We start from the raw sequence: 14,831 nt of genomic DNA on the forward strand, positions 1-14,831 counted from the left end.
ATGGATACCAGCACGCGAAAATTCACAGTGCGGAGATGGTTTTCTATCTACTTGAAGAACAAGGCGGCAAGGAACAAGAACAACACTGGCTTCTGTCAACTAGAGGTGAGTCAAGCTGTTTAGACACCCACGCAGGAGCAGCACAAACTTCTATCAACTAGAAGAATAGTGTATGTGTGTGAATGTGCACGTGATGGGAGGGGGATTGCATCACAGTTGCACCATGCGTGTGAGTGTGTGAATATTAAGGCCATAAACAGCAGCCGTCTCATATCAACAGCCGAGGAGGATGAGTGTGAAGAGTCTGTGCACATGGGAATGGGTGTGGGAAGAATGTCTGTTATTTGGTTTGTTGTGGAGAGGTTCAGGAGTCATTGCAGCATTGTTACAGCTGCTCCTCTGCTTGTCTGCCAAGAATACAGAAAACAGAGGGGCAGAGAGATGCTGTGTTTTGACTATGAGACAGACAGGCTACATGGAAATACAGTCAGAGAGATAAAAAACGCTAACAGGCAAACAAGCAGCCAGGCAGGCAGGTTGATAGATAAATGAATAGAGACAGATTGATTCAGTGGACGGCCACAGCAGTGGAGGTCTATTTATAGCCCAAACAAACCAGCAGGGAAGAGAGAGAGGCAGTATGCCGTTTGCAGCACATCTACCTGTTTGTTTGAGATATAAATAGAAACTCTCCCCTCCCCTGCTCTGCTCTTCGTTGTTGTGACCGTGTGCTGATGAATCATCTTGACAGGCTATCTACCTGTTTGTGTGATTGTTAGTCATTCTGGCTGGCAAGTGTCTGTCTGCTTGTGTTTGTTTACCTGCTTGGCTGACTGTCCACATCTGTAACGGGATGCTTTGATGCGCCATGTGGGGAAGATCTCTTTCACTTCCCTCCCCTTCATGGGAAGGTCGAATATCAGGGTCAGCTCTCGATCTGCATCCTGGTACTGAGGCCTTGAACCTGTGTCCTTCTGGTTGATGGACATCACTCCTGCTGCCCTGATTAAAGAATAAAACAGCAATTAATCGCATAGGGCAAATTGCTACTGCACTGCTCTCTATGGGCCGAAATTTGACAGCATGTTACACTTCAAGCTACGCCCCAATCAATGACATCACAGCAGGTGATTGCTGTTGAAAAAACTATATTACAGTAGCTTTGACTTTACAGTTTTAGTATTATCTTTAAACCCCAAATAATGTGTTACACTCACATGCTATAGAATATAGTCATCTCATATTAACACTGTGCTCAAAAACTCGAATAAACTCCATGCATGATGTATTATCTAATTTACACAAGGTAATCACTATAAACTGATACAGTTTCACATACTGCAATTTGAACCTCTGATCAGAAGTATTACATTTTGTGCATTTCTACAAATTGATGTGAAAATTGAGTCAAAGCAAGTGTGAAATATTGTGATAGAAAATCTGTTGACATCCCTGACTGTTACGTTGGGTGTGGATCTGCACTGTTGCTATGCTGTCATGTCAGCAGGTGATATGCTGTCAGGTTTGTTTCCTCCCTTGTGGAGGATAAATGTGTAGCTCTGCTTGGTTCTGCACTTCCTTCAGGATTTAGACAGCAACAAAAATCTCTATTTTAGTAATTATCTCCATTATTGAATAGCAAAAGGAATTGCCAACAGAGTGAGATCATTTCATTTGTTTCCAATGAGTGTTTTTTTTGTACATGCCATTTCTATGATCAAATGTAATTTTATTGATACAAGTGCATCAATCTAGAGATTCTGACTCTTAATTTCTACAAAAGTCACGATACAAGGGAAACTGTGCTGGAACAATTGGAATAATCTCTCCCTCTGGTGGAGTTTGGTCTTGTTGTAATCAAAATGAGTCTCGAAGGCTGAATTTGAGACCTAATAACTTCCTTTGCTGCTTATTATTTGGGTAAACTGCAACTGGAAAACAAATGTGCTGTGTTACTCAAAGACTCAATAACACTCTCACTACAGAGAGAGCCTCAAATAACTTGCTGTCTCAGCAGAAACAGATCTAGGTGTCAGTTTGATTATTTCTAGCTTTATATGGACTTTGAGTCTCAGATCTTACTCTACTTCCAAATCGAACATTGTTTATTGTACTGATTTCTTCCTAAGGCCTCAAAATGTTCTGACAGTAGAAGGCAACAATTGTACAAACCTGTAAGATATCTAGTAATTCACACAGTATATTACCGGTACGTAAATAAAGCTTTAGCTAAACTACAAACCATATTTGTAAAACTAAAATACTGATGTGAAGACCTATGTGATTGTGTTAAAAATAAAGAGACACACAAAAACAAACAGAACAAACCAACCAACAGATCAAATCAGACAATGTGCACACGGATATGACAACAGTATTAACCCTCAGTTCACCGCAATTTTTTTACCATTTTTCAATCATGTCAAGCTGCACATGTGAATGAAACAAAAACCTCAGGGAAGGCAGTACCACAACAATTAACTAAAGAAAATTGAGATTATCTGTTTTGATTTACAACCATTAACGTTCTGGTTTTACTAACTCCTGTAAGCATTATACTTGATTGAAAGTGGGGTGTAAAGCTCTTAACTTCTAAATGATAACTTAACAGAATTACAGTATATTGTTACACTGACCAATCTAAGTCGTGCCTCAGGTTGGCAGTTGATCATTTGCTTCACTGAGCAGACTGAATAGGCTGAAAAAGGCGGCTTACCCTGTGCATCACTGCCGTGACCTCGGCCCATACCTTTCCAGCAATAACCCAATGGCTCATAAAAAATCCTATGTCTTTGTGTGTATTTATAAGAGTGATTTATGTTATTTTAGGGGATTGATATTGATGTTACATAAACAATATTTCAACTGTCGTTCATCTCATCTTGTTCATGATTCACCTGTCTCTGTCCTTGTAAATAACAAACTAATAGTGACGTCTGTTTCTCTTTCCTCAGGATGACAGTATACTTAAGGAGATTGACATCAGCCACCATGTTAAGGAGGGTTGTGAGAAAGCAGACCCCTCTCAGTTCCAGCTGCTTAAAGTGCTGGGACAGGGCTCCTATGGAAAGGTACAGGATACACATTTTAACCATAATCGCTGAGACCTGAATATCTCAAACGACATCACATGTAAAAGGAAATTAGAGGGAGAGCAGGTTTCTCTCAAATCCATTGGATCACCCTCATGTCTTAGAGAAAGACAGGATGTCAGTGTTGTTGACACTGTAAGGCAAAAGATAACCCATGACACTAGGCCCAATGCTGACTACTGCACTACCTGCAGGCTTACTGTACAGTACTTGCCTGTCTGACCCCGCAGGTCATTACTTAGGTTAGGTGCTGCAGTGGGTCAGCACTTCTTCACATGTACTACTAGTCAAGTCAATTTTATTTGTATAGCCTGGTATCACAATCCACAAATTTGCCTCAGGAAGCTATACAATCTGTACAGGATAAAACACCCTCTGTCCTTTACAGTACGACCCTCTCATCGGATAAGGAAAAACTAAACCCCAAAAAAAACTTTTAACAGTGAAAAACATTGAAGAAACCTCAGGAAGAGCAACAGAGGAGGGATCCAGCTCTTCCAGGACGGACAGACGTGCAATAGATGCTGTGTGTAAAGATCAACAACATAATGAAATTACAACATAGACATATCCAATAGTATTAACAACTTGGATTGTCTGTAAAACGTGACTACAACAGTTTCACTAGACTTCACACATACACTTAATGGCCAAAAGTATATGCACACTCATGTGTGATTGCTGAACATCTCAATAATATGCTGTTACAATAGCCTATAAGTCTTTCCAGGAGAGTCTGGAACCAGACTACTGGGACTTGTTCCCATTCAGACACAAGAGACACTCGGTCAGACCATAGACTGTATCGTACACTGATGTTGGACAATGAGGATTCACAGTCAGAGTTGTAATTAATCCCAAAGGAGTTGGATGGGGTCGATCAGGGCTTTGTTTGGGACAGTCAAGTCCCAAAACGTTTCTTTAAGGGCCTTGCTTTGTGCACAGGGGGTATTGTCAGCTGAAACAGGGAAGAGTGTTCCCCAAACTGCAGCTACAAAATCAAAAGTGCAAAATAGTTTGAAATATAATTATGTGCTCTTGCATTAGAGTTCCCCTTAACTGGAACAATGTGGCTAGCCCAAACTGTGAAAAACAGCCTCAGAAGTACACAGAAGTATCGTATCGTAAATTCGTGAGCCTGGTTTGATAGCTCAGGGCTTGTGCCCTTTTCTATCCATAAGCAATCATATGAGGGAGGAGAGAGGAGATGGAGGAGGAGCCCAGTTGGTGTTGAGGCAGCATGGCCCATGCCCTGCCAGTTGAGGAGGTTTTTTTTTTTATTTTATTTATTTATTTATTTTTAAATATATATATTTTTTCTTTTTTTCCCTCTTTTCTTTCTTTCTTCCTTTTCCTCATAAGAAAATAAAATAAAATGAAATATGCATAAAACAACATGGAGAGAAAAATAAATAAAAAAATAAAAAATAAAAAAATAATTAAATAAACAAAGAAATAAACAAAGAAATAAAGAAAACTTTAAAAAAGCCAACATAGCTGGGCAAGATCAATATCATGTGACTGTGTGTGTGTGTGTGCGCAGTTCACAGTTCACAGTGCAAATCAAATTAAGGCAAGATTAAAACGAATAGTACACAGAAGTTTGTGGAATGGGATGTCCACTTGCTGTTGACGACATACTTTGTGTGTGGTGGTGTAGCCTATTGTCAGTGTTGAAACCATGCATCATTTTCCAATTACAGATTAGCAGTATGACAACTCATGCCACAGTTCACTAGCTTATTTAAATTAGTAAAGACCAACTGAATTGTGAGTGTCACTGTAGATAAGAGGTCTGCACATGGGCAGACATGAAAACACAGCAGATGTTGGTGGGTGGATGTAAGCCACAGGAAGGAGGCATGTGAGGTCAGTTTGCACAGAGTGTGACCTCGGATAGCATGTATAGCTTAGCTGGAGTTTGGTTACTATGTGTAAATAATAGTTGTTGTTGTCTATATCACAGTGAAGAAACGTCCATGTGAATCTTTTATGAAAAGTGAAAGTAGCTAACTTGCACTTACCTCTGCTGGTCGCCTACAAATACAGTGTGAGGGTGGGTGTAATGTTAGCAAAGAGCTTAGTGTCTGAGGCAGAAAGCAGCGAGAACAGGTGGACGGGGCATTAATTAATTAATTAATTAACAGGTGCACATGGCGCACATGGCGCATGCGCAGTAGAGTAGGCTATGTTAGCAACACCTAGAAGTCAGGGGTCAGCAACCTGTCTTTAGCTCCTCTGCAGTGGCTCCCTGTGGACTTTTAAAAATGTAAATGAATAACAGTTTTTTGTTTACATTTTAATTTCTATTTATCATTGTTGTAGGTCTGTGGTACGACAAGAGTATAAGGGCCACATTGAGAAAAAAAAAATACATCTGAGATTTTGAGAATAAAGTCATAATATTATGATAATAAAGTCAGAAGTTTAAGACAAAAAAAAGTCATAATATTATAAAGTAGTAATTTTACATGATATTACAATTTTTTTCTCGTAAAGTTATGACTTTATTCTTGAAATCTCAGATTTATTTATTTTTCCTCAATGTGGCCCTAATAGGCCTACTACTAATACTATAGTACCATAGACCTACAACAATGATAAATAAAAATGACGTAAAGTTATGACTTTATTCTCGTAATATTACGACTTTTTTTTTCTTGTAAAGTTTTTACTTTATTCTCGTTATATTATAAAAAAAGTCTCGTAAAGTTTCGACTTTATTCTTGTAATATTACAACTTTTTTCTCGTAAAGTTATGACTTTATTCTCGTTATATTACAACTTTTTTCTCGTAAAGTTATGACTTTATTCTCGTAATAGTACAACTTTTTTTCTCATAATATTATGACTTTATTCTCGTAATATTACGACTTGTTTTCTCATAATATTATGACTTTATTCTCGTAATATTACGACTTGTTTTCTCATAATATTATGACTTTATTCTCGTAATATTACGACTTGTTTTCTCATAATATTATGACTTTATTCTCGTAATATTACGACTTTTTTTCTCATAATATTATGACTTTATTCTCGTAATATTACGACTTTTATTCTCGTAAAGTTATGACTTTATTCTGTAAATCTCAGATTTCTTTTCCCTCAACGTGGCCCTAATACTCCGTAGTACATTTACACTTTGGCCCTCACTGCATTAGACTTATATACTATATACTTAAACTATAAACTGTGTTACCTTCATCACAATGCTCAAATGTTTTGCGGCTCCAGACAGATTTTTTTTGCCTTATATGGCTCTTTTGATAGTAAAGGTTGCCGACCCCTGACCTAGGCTAAACCCGCTACTTGTGTTTTATTTTTTAGCTAATGCTGTTACACATAGGGTCTTTTGAAATGTTAGTGTTGTGAATTTTTACAAACTGTTACAAAACAGTCAATCTCAGAAAACGTGATGATGATGATGATGATGATGACGATGATGGTGATGTTTCCAGGTGTTTCTGGTGAGAAAGATCAGAGGAGTGGACAGAGGACAGCTGTATGCCATGAAGGTCCTGAAGAAAGCCACACTGAAAGGTAAAAATGAAAAGGAAACTATAGCGTTATATTAGAATCAGAAATACTTTATTGGATCCTGGGGGGGAATTTGGGACGTTACAGTTGTTCTTATGTAAACATAGATAAAGAAAGAAATAAAGAAAGTAAAGTACATAATGCTACAATATATAAAACAGTATTTGTAGAGCAATACGAATAGATAATAAGAAATATGTGCATCAAACACATACAGTATAACCAAAGTGTAAATAGAAAATGCTGAGATGTGGGCTCTATTAAGTGTGCTATTACATGTAAATGCATGCGTAATATAAATAAGACTTAAATAAGAATATTTCTTGAAATGTACAGTTTATGTGCAGTATTAATGCCAGAGTAGTGCACAGTTGAATTATTGCACAAATTAATTGAGAAGTTATTCTTGAAATGAAGAAAATAGAACAAACTGTCTTAAAAAAAATCCTTATATATTATGTTTGGAGGCAAAGAAAGTCCATAGAGGATGTTTTTCTTGTAATGCTTATGCTTCTTTTCATTTTCAAATAGTACTTTTCAATACTGTTGTTTAACCAATTTGTGTGTCTGTAGCATCTAAGAATGTAATAAATGATGAATCTTGACTGAGACACATTACGCTGCAATAACAACTTTGTTCTTTATTGGAAGCTGAGTGGTGATTTGTAAAGATTAATATTGGTTATGCGTGGGAGTGATAATACATGATTGTCAGAGTTCTTGGAGTAGCCTACATTCAGGAGGATTTTGGGAAAAAGAGGTTAGTTTGTACTTTTGGTGCAGATAAACTGAATGGGATTATTGTAAACGAGGATGCACTGTAAAAGCAGGTTGAGATGTCATGTGCTGATTTAGTGTCTTTGTACAAGCTTTAATCCTCTGGAATTTGAATAGTCCTGGTCTCATCCTATCAAGGAGACAGATGCTGTAATAACAGTTATTGTTGCTATAGACTATAGACCAGTAGCACCATGGGGTGGTTTAATTAAATTTGTATGTTTCACTTAAGTAAAAACAGTTTCATCATACATAAAACATTCTCATGATATTCGAGGCTTGATGTGATTTATCCGCACGCAGATAGGAATAACTGAATATTATGTTATTAAACAAATTCTTCTTGACCCACTATTTCCTTCTCAGTTCGTGATCGCGTGCGGTCTAAGATGGAAAGAGACATTCTGGCAGAAGTGAACCATCCTTTTATAGTTAAACTGCACTATGGTAAGTCTGACTGTCTGATGGTCTTTAATTTAGGTGTTTATTTGAATATCTTTCTCTCTGTAATCACAATTTATCCCCATATATAACAACATCCTCTTTTTTTGACAAAAAGAAAACCTGAAAAATAAGTTTAGATAACTTTTTTACGATGCCCAACTTGTCTATTTATGCTAGTTGGAATTAGGTTTTTGTAGGGAAGTTCTTGGCCCCAATACAGCAATATAGCCTCATATAACTTGTGTATAACTGTGTGTGTGTGTGTGTGTGTGTGTGTGTGTGTGTGTGTGTGTGTGCGCGTGTGTGTGTGTGTGTGTGTGTGTGTGTGTGTGTGTGTGTGTGTGTGTGTGTGTGTATGTGTGTGTGTATGTGTGCACGCGTAGCCTTCCAGACAGAAGGAAAGCTCTATCTGATCCTAGACTTCCTCCGAGGAGGAGACCTTTTCACTCGTCTGTCAAAGGAGGTAGGTTTGCTCCCGATAGGCTCCCTGGCTCTTTCCTTTTCGTCACCAAACGAATTACAAGCCTTTAATTTTCAAGGTCTATTAGTATAAAACTTATGTACATCACCAGGAGTGAATATATACTCGCCATCATTCTCCTTGTGAACGCTGTGTTGAGGTGACCCTGGCCTCTATTACTCTCATGCTGATGCATTATCAAGAACAAACAAATGAACAGACCAACTAATTAATGAAAGAAAGAAGTTTTGGTTAAGTGCATATTTAGTTTCACCAAGGAGCCTATATATTTCCCTATTGGGAAACTCTCGCAAGATGGTCAATGCCGAACATTGACCTCAAATGATTAAGGTTAGGAGGTCAACAGGCAGCCGTTGTTGTGAAAGTTTTGTAAGTCTCAGATTTCGCAATTTGCAGGTTAGACACGACCTTATAATCACATTTTGGAAGATTCACAAGGGTATTGTGTTATTTTATATGATGGTTGTGACATATACAAGGAAAAGGTGTATGCACATATTTCTGAAGAGTTAGGTTTAATTAATTTGTTAATTTAAATACTTTGACATGGGAATGTTGTGGCAAAGTGAAAAAATACCTCATGGTTATTTAGAGTTAGTTTCCAACATGGGCCATCCTGCTGCTTTTTAAATATTTATATTTCCTATTTTATGATCTTTTTTTTTTAACCACCTGTCTTTATTTGTTCTAGGTAATGTTTACAGAAGAGGATGTGAAGTTTTACCTTGCAGAGTTGGCCCTGGCCTTGGACCATCTACACAGTCTGGGGATCATCTACAGGGATCTCAAACCTGAAAAGTACTAAACGCTGATTTAGTTATTTTTCTAATTATTTTAAAGCAGCTTTTAATGGGTTTTTTTTCCCCCAACAGTATTCTTCTGGATGAAGAAGGAAACATTAAGATAACTGGTCAGTGCATCCAACTACAAACAATCTTCCATCTTGTCTTTCCATTCATCTTTTACTTAAAGTCAATCTCACCTTGTTCCCCCTTCTCTTTGTCTCTCTGTGTTTCAGACTTTGGATTGAGTAAGGAGGCCATCGACCATGACAAAAGAGCATATTCCTTCTGTGGAACAATAGAGTACATGGCTCCAGAGGTGGTGAACAGGAGAGGGCACACACAAAGTGCTGACTGGTGGTCATTTGGGGTACTTATGGTAAGAATTATTTCATTTTAAAACAATCTTTTACTTTGACTGCCTATTTTCAATTTCAATGTGCACTTGTGATCAGAGCACACGGACACTTTTTCTACTGACTTGCAAGTTTTGTCTGATTGTGCTGTCAACAGCAGCAGGCAGGAATTTCCATGTGAACCAAATACTCAGTTCTTACATAATGTGCCAGTGTACTGGGTTCTGAATTTGGCTTTCTTCTGGTAGTAAAGCTGCTTAATTACCATATCTGGCAGATTAGGTTTCATCACTTTCTGTAATCGTGCATCTGTTGGATTTTGCTTGTTTTGTTTGCTTGGTGGCTTATTTTTGCTAATACTGAAAAGGAGGTTAACATTCACTGACAGCTGACAAACAGATAGCTGAACATTTCAAAATACTCCCTCTGGACTATACAGATTTTCGAAAATACAGTAGTGGAAGGAGCCTATTTTATTAATTAAAAATACATAATTCTGATTATATTTTCATTTAAATCATTGTAATATAGTCTTTGAGGCTAATGGTCAATACCATTAAAATGGTGCTGGAAAGCTGGTTTCCATTCATCAGACTGTTTTACGCCATTGAACACGACAAGTTATCAATTTTTCTGTAAACATAAATAAAGAAATAAAATAGAAATAAAGAAGGTAAAGTACATAATGCTACAATATATAACACAGTATGTGTAGAGTAAAATGAATAGATAATAAGAAATATGTACAAATATCAAACACATACAGTATAACCAAAAGTGTAAATAAAAAATGCTGAGATGTAATTTAAGTGTGCTATTACATATAAATGCAAGAATCATTATGTGAACACGACAAGTTATCCATTATTCTGTATTTTGATTTCTGGTGTTTTGATATTTCTTATATAATAAAAGTATCCAGTCCATAACTAATAATGTTCATATCACAAAATGTATCATTATGTTGCATTTCGATAGCTGGACAGACTGATGTAAGATTCATAGGTCAACACTATGAAATTAAATACAATTCACAAATTTGTAAACAGTTATTACAAACAATTTGTTATTGGAATATGTGTAAATGCGTTATGATCTACTGTTATCTCTATAGGATTTTTCTCTTTGATCATCATTACTGTGAAAATATTACTTTACTGTTCAGGAGTAGAGGTTTCTGAGACATGTCGGCACATACAACTTTTCCTAAAGTTGTTGTAGTTTTGAAGTCACTGAGGTGGATTAAAGTCACAGATTACTAATTGTAACATATGGTTTTGTACTGTATTTTTATACAGACGTATCTATTTCTTGTCAGTATTAATGAAATGTGTCCACTAGCAACATGTTACAAAAACAGGCTGATGATGTGATGGAGCTCATACATATAGTGCACTCATTAAAATAAAATATTAAGGCACAGCTTTAACATTTGTTAAAGTTTATATTGTCAGCATTATCAATTAAAAGAAAGTCTTGTTCTTATGCAAGAAAGTAACTTATGAAACTTGCATTGAACTCAAAAGCTGAGAAGCATCCACCTCTACATTACCTTCCACTGGTCAGCTGCCAGGTGCTTTGACAATTGTTATCTGTTTTCCAGTTTGAGATGTTGACCGGATCGCTACCATTCCAAGGAAAAGATCGGAAGGAAACAATGGCTCTTATTCTAAAGTAAGACTAACTCAAACTGTTAGCATTTATTGTTGTTATTCCTTAGCTTTTTATTTCTGACAAAATCCTTATGGTCTAGGTATTTTTTGCCCACTTTTTTTCATGTGTTACTGATGTTTCATTAGTGTCTTAGTTTCTGTGTACTAATTATGTAACAGTGGTTTTCCTCATATACAGTATGTACAGGATGTTATTGCATTTCAGTCATTCTTAAGTTCTTTCCTCAAAGTGATCAGCTTTTAACTGTTCTATAGTCTGTCTAATGTTTTAAATAATAATTAATTTCTCTGTTATGGTTCATTCAAGATAAGCTGCTTACATAGATAGATAGATAGATAGATAGATAGATAGATAGATAGTAACTTTATTGATCCTGAGGGAAATTCAAGTTTCCAGCATCACAGTTCCATAGTGCAAAGATGTTAGTAAAATGGCACAAGTTAGTAGTACAAAGTACAAAGTATAAAAAATACACCAGATATAAAAATACCAGGAGATGAAGAAAACTGTTAACAATGAATATAGTGCAGGGTAACAACAGAGATACGTACAATTAAAAATGTGAATATAGTGCAGAAGAAACATGTACCTTCTATTATCAATCTCAAAATAATCTACTATACCTAAATAAACTGAATAATAAATGTGTTGCTAAGAAACTGATCCAATACTACTAACAATGTTGATATATGACAGCACTATCAAACATCTGCGTGTGCATAAACGTGTTCCTTGTCTTTTGTGTGCAGGGCTAAGCTGGGAATGCCACAGTTCCTCAGTCCTGAAGTGCAGAGTTTATTGAGAGCGCTCTTCAAGAGGAACCCCGCTAATCGACTAGGTACTGTATACGTACAACTTGGAAAGTGACAGGCAAATATGTTTTCAGAATAAAGGTGGTACATCTACATGATTGTGCCGCCTTGGCTTACTGACTGTTGAGGTCAGTTCTTATATGCAAAATATACAGAAAGGGACAACAAGGCTGCAGATGATAGCAGCAACCTGAAACGAAGTCAGTAATTTTGAACACTTTGCAAAACAGTTGAGTCGGTTAACATGAGACACTTCACACATACAAACCTGGAGAGGTAATGCTATTAAACCTCATCCTGATGTGGTAAAATAATATTCTACAAATCAGGTTTGTTCATAGCGAGCAGTAACCTTGTGAAATGTCACTTTAACTACAGAAAAAATGAAGCAACAGCATGATTTTCACAGCTTCCACAGTCTTATGCTTATAATGTTAAACGATACCATTTATGTCACAAATGTCAAAGCAACCAAACCATCATGGAGGACTGTATTCATGCTCCTGGCATGTTTTATTTAGTTTCTAATTAATATGTTTTTTTTGTCATGCTGTCTGTTTGCCTGATAGATGTGAACAATGACATCATTCTCTCAACTTGTCTGAATCTGTGTGATTGATAGGTGCAGGACCAGATGGAGTGGAGGAAATAAAAAGACATCGCTTCTTTGCATCGATAAACTGGGTTGTAAGTACATTTCATGAAGAATATTCCTTCATCTTCATGATTTTAAGATGTCCAGTGAATTGTTTTTGCAAGGAAGGACACTATTTGCAAGGGTACTGTTAACTTGTATCGTATTAGACACTTGTATATATACAGTATACTGAACAAAAGTGATCACAGGCTCAGTGAAACATAGTTTGCTTGTTAACACTGCGAGTGACAGTGAGAACAAATCTAGGCCTGTATCATAATGAAAGTATATCAGCCACAGCTGTGGAAAAGGTCTATTAGTAGATACCCTGTGCTACTAGCAACAACTACAGTGCATATGGTTGCTCACACATACTGTATATATGTAGATTGTATGCTTACAGTTGCTTCATGTTAGGGTGTTAGCGAGATTTTTTTTTCTATATTCAACAGTTTTTTTGCTTATCATGTGACAAACATACTGGTTTCTTGGAAGTTGAGATGCACTACTCAGATTAGTGGCCTGGGTTAAAAACATTTATTCTCAGGACAACTCATGTGAATCAAATTGTGATGACTATAGTTCCAGTCACTGAAACTCTGCAGCTTTTCATCCACTTCCTCAAGGGTTACCCACAGTCATGAATCATTAAACATCCTTAAAACGGGAAGTGTCAAAATCCCTAACTTCCCCTGTCTGCCTGTCACGCCTAACTTTATCGTAACTAATCCTCTTATGTATAATAGCCTTTCTCATAGAAAGTATGTTCATGCGCTCATGTTCTGGTGACAGACCTTACATGTGAGTAACATTCATGCTGCAGAAGCCTTCTGCTGCATTCCCAAACAAGAGCAAGTAAAAGCAAAGCACTTACAGTATGTAACTACTGTATGTCCTATACAGGATACGTTCAGTTTTTTTAAACAATCTTTAAATAACTGTAGTTACCGTAAATACAAGAGGTGTGATTGTTAACAGGGCGCTCCTGACACTGAGAGCCTCGCTCATGGTCACATTCCTTTTTTATCAGAAATGTTCAGAGGGCTTGTGACTCTTGTTTATCCGCTGTTACGAGTAGTGACGCTCTCATTTCTAACAAAATCCACTATTATCAGCTTTACATGCTCACTAATCTCTGCCCTCACCACCAGCTCTCACTGTACTCCTCGCTACATTACTACCTACTGGTCTCTGCCAAACACCACATTTTCCCATTTACAGATGGTGTTGCTGGCTTGATGTGACAAGCTATCAATAAGAGGCTTATGTTCTCCTCCACACTATGCTAATTAAATCCCTCTGCTCTATCGTGCAGATTGCTTTACTCTGTTGTCCATCAGAATCTCGTTTGACTTTTTCCTCTGTGATCATTAATGTCTCGACCTTTGAGGAGTTTCTCTCATAAAGCTGACAAAATCTGCATCCTCGCCTTCACAAAGAATGTCAATTGCAATTCAAATAGCAAGTAAGAGTGTGCATCACTGGTAGCAGTCTCACAATGTTACAATTTTCCAGTGCTGGTGGCCTCTGTTACAGATATTTAACATGATTGCTGCTCAAAGAGACAGCAGACAACCACTGACACTGCGATGGGGACACCTGCAGGCCATACTCAGTAATGCACTTATGTAAATAAAAGTACAGAATGCCCATACTCTGTATACTCTTATATAACAGGCATACACCTGGTATCACATTACATTACACATCATACATCATACAAGTGTCCTTTTTCATCACTGTATATGAAAGACTTTTCATTATCTATGAGTTGAGGCCACACATTATTTTCTGATCTAACTTTCTTTATTTTATTCTCTTCTTATCGAATTTGCTCTATTCTATGTCCTCCATTAAATTTCAAGATCAGACTGTGTTGTTGTTGACTCGGCGCATGTTTAACATTAACATTTGCATCACTATATGATTAGTTTAGTGTGAGATGTGAGGCAAACATGGATGGGATATTAACATTTCATTTAACCCTAAGAGATCCACTTAAACCATTTTTTTGTCTTTTTTAGGGAGTACAGGAGGTCTTTAGGGGGAGATAGCAGGTCAGCAGTAGATATCACATAGAAGTGGTTTACATCATGTGAAAGCTGGGAACCTGAAGATTAATTTGAGATACAGCACTGTGTGTCAAGTTATTCTAGTCATAAAGCAGAAATGATAATTAATTAATTAATCAATTAATTAAAATAAATTATGAAAGTGTATAAGGGTTTAGACATTA

The 14,831-nt window shown here is 36.9% G+C and overlaps 1 protein-coding gene across 1 annotated transcript in view; it reads left to right on the top strand.

The window, feature by feature from the left end:
* rps6ka2 (ribosomal protein S6 kinase, polypeptide 2) overlaps positions 1 to 14,831 on the top strand; it is a 22,382-nt gene continuing 7,551 nt past the window's right edge. The window contains exons 1-11 of the mRNA XM_037754448.1: positions 1 to 105; positions 2,955 to 3,071; positions 6,554 to 6,635; positions 7,776 to 7,856; positions 8,237 to 8,316; positions 9,026 to 9,132; positions 9,207 to 9,244; positions 9,353 to 9,495; positions 11,076 to 11,146; positions 11,896 to 11,984; positions 12,581 to 12,645. Coding sequence (XP_037610376.1) covers positions 1 to 105; positions 2,955 to 3,071; positions 6,554 to 6,635; positions 7,776 to 7,856; positions 8,237 to 8,316; positions 9,026 to 9,132; positions 9,207 to 9,244; positions 9,353 to 9,495; positions 11,076 to 11,146; positions 11,896 to 11,984; positions 12,581 to 12,645 — 978 coding nt within the window. The remainder of the gene's footprint in view (positions 106 to 2,954; positions 3,072 to 6,553; positions 6,636 to 7,775; positions 7,857 to 8,236; positions 8,317 to 9,025; positions 9,133 to 9,206; positions 9,245 to 9,352; positions 9,496 to 11,075; positions 11,147 to 11,895; positions 11,985 to 12,580; positions 12,646 to 14,831) is intronic.

The sequence above is a fragment of the Sebastes umbrosus genome, chromosome 2 (genome assembly GCF_015220745.1).
Source record: "Sebastes umbrosus isolate fSebUmb1 chromosome 2, fSebUmb1.pri, whole genome shotgun sequence".
Lineage (NCBI taxonomy): Eukaryota > Metazoa > Chordata > Actinopteri > Perciformes > Sebastidae > Sebastes > Sebastes umbrosus.